This window comes from Lolium perenne, chromosome 1 (assembly GCF_019359855.2).
Source record: "Lolium perenne isolate Kyuss_39 chromosome 1, Kyuss_2.0, whole genome shotgun sequence".
Lineage (NCBI taxonomy): Eukaryota > Viridiplantae > Streptophyta > Magnoliopsida > Poales > Poaceae > Lolium > Lolium perenne.
Window position 1 is genome coordinate 58,288,391 of NC_067244.2, and position 1,931 is coordinate 58,290,321.

Genomic DNA, 1,931 nt, shown 5'->3' on the forward strand with positions numbered 1-1,931 from the left:
GGTCACGGAAGCGGGCGGAGGCCATGAAGGCTCTGTCTGAGGCGGAGGCCAACAAGAAGAATAGGAAGGCTCTAGCTTGACACCGACGGCTCCGCCAAGGCCGGCATCTCACAAGGCATCTCCTTCGCATCCGACATCTCTCAAAATGGCCACCGCAGGTCGCGTTCGAGGTGATCGGCGAAATGTTGAACCAGGTGCAACCGATGTAAAACGCATTTTTTTCACTTGTTGATCGTCGCAGATCGATGCATAGTGATTACATACTAGTTCTTTTTAATGATTGTAGTGAGACCAAGATATGCGTCACCGAGTTCATGTCCCAATTGAATTCCTCACATGTGCAAGGGGTAGATGATCTCCACTATGCCTTTGGAGATTAATGAGAAGAGACCGACGAGGAAGTGGTCGAAGAAGATGATGAGCAAGAGGGCATATTGGGAGCTCTCTCATGCCAAGATCTTGGCCCAAAGAAGGGTCGTTCCGTGGTGTCGATGGTGGTTCATAGGAATCTAAGATGAGATGCCGAATAGGGAATTAAGTTTTGAGATCTCTTAAGTTTTAGAAGTTTGGGTAGAGATGCTCTTATGGCTGATCGTGGAGATGCTCTTAGTTAGATGGTAATCATGGAGACGTTGACACACGAAATACCACATCCCAAATGTTCTAATTTTCCTCATCAACTTTCATCTCGCCCCTGCTCTACATCAACTACGGGCGATCCCCAAATCAAAAGAAAATCGCTAGTATTTACATTACACGCGTACGGGCACATCAGCTTGTCTGGTGGTGTCGGCGAGCGGGCTGGTTGCTTCTGTACAAGTAGGAAGAAGCAGTTATGTACACTGGCGCATCAGATTGTCCGGCGAGCTGGTTGGTAGGTTCTCTGGCGGTCGGCGGCCTAGGCGGTGCGTGCGAGGCGGGAGGCGATTGCCGAGTGGTACATGGCGTCGTGGAAGCTCTCCATCTCCGCCATCCGCGCCCGGAGCTGCCGCGCCTTCTCCTCCGTCAGCCCGCCCACGAACGACCTCCCCGCGCTATCCTCCTCGTCCGCCACCACCGCCGGCGCCGCGGCCTCGATGTAGTCCGCACGCCCGGACCAACCCACCAGCGGCGCCCACCACTTGCCTCCCTTGGGCGCTCCTGCTCGGACACGCTTGGCGCCAGCCGAGGTGGAGGCGGAGGCGCGCGGCCGGAACGTCGTTGTTCCCACCGCCGGGCGCGCGGCGAAGGAGACAAGGCATGCTGACGGTGCCATCGCCATTGTTTTGCTTCGATCGTAAGAATCTCCTGTGCTGCTTCCGGCTTGGTGAGAGACGATACTACGGACAGGAAGAGGAGTGGTGGTGGATTGGGACGCCGCGTGGGAAGGAGGGACTTTCGCGTGACGTGTGACCGCGTGGACTGGCCGTGTGGGTGAGGTTCCTTCATTGCCACGAGGGCGACGCTCTTGGACACCGTCGTCCCAAAGAAACTTTCTGATCGGGACTCGGACACGCAGCTAACGACGAATGAGTAGTAAATTTTGGAGGCGCACATGATTTGCACAAGCGGCCTAGGGTTCACCGATGCTCCTCACATACGTGCAAATAAGCCTGCCGTTGGGAGGGTTTGGGTTTACCCAAATCCATATATTCAGTCATAGCCATTTAATATTACGGTTTTGCTAGTCTCAGTTCATCATCAGATTTGCATTGTGGTTCGTGCATTTATAAGTTGTAAGTTATGTTGCAACCGATATTTTTTAGTTAAACGTTAGTTACAACTGAAATTTCGCATTTTTAAGTGGCTTGCGATCAAGTTGGAATAATATTTTTTTCAGTTGCAAATCGAGTTGTAACTGAATTGCAAGTATAGTTTTGAAATAAGAAAGTGATATGATTGACCGAAAATTAAATGAGCTCTCAGTCAACTATGAATTAGTCACGCCCTTA

The 1,931-nt window shown here is 51.8% G+C and overlaps 1 protein-coding gene across 1 annotated transcript; it reads right to left on the reverse strand.

Annotated features, from left to right (window-relative positions):
- Positions 1–589: 589 nt before the first annotated feature.
- Positions 590–1,318, reverse strand: LOC127294499 (uncharacterized). Its single transcript, XM_051324334.2, has one exon. The coding sequence runs from the start codon at positions 1,259–1,261 to the stop codon at positions 899–901; it is 363 nt and encodes a 120-aa protein (XP_051180294.1). The 5' UTR covers positions 1,262–1,318; the 3' UTR covers positions 590–898.
- Between the last annotated feature and the right edge of the window lie 613 nt (positions 1,319–1,931).

Excerpts from the sequence above, each read along its gene's own strand:
- LOC127294499 (XM_051324334.2), bottom strand. The coding sequence starts at position 1,261 with ATGGCGATGGCACCGTCAGCATGCCTTGTCTCCTTCGCCGCGCGCCCG.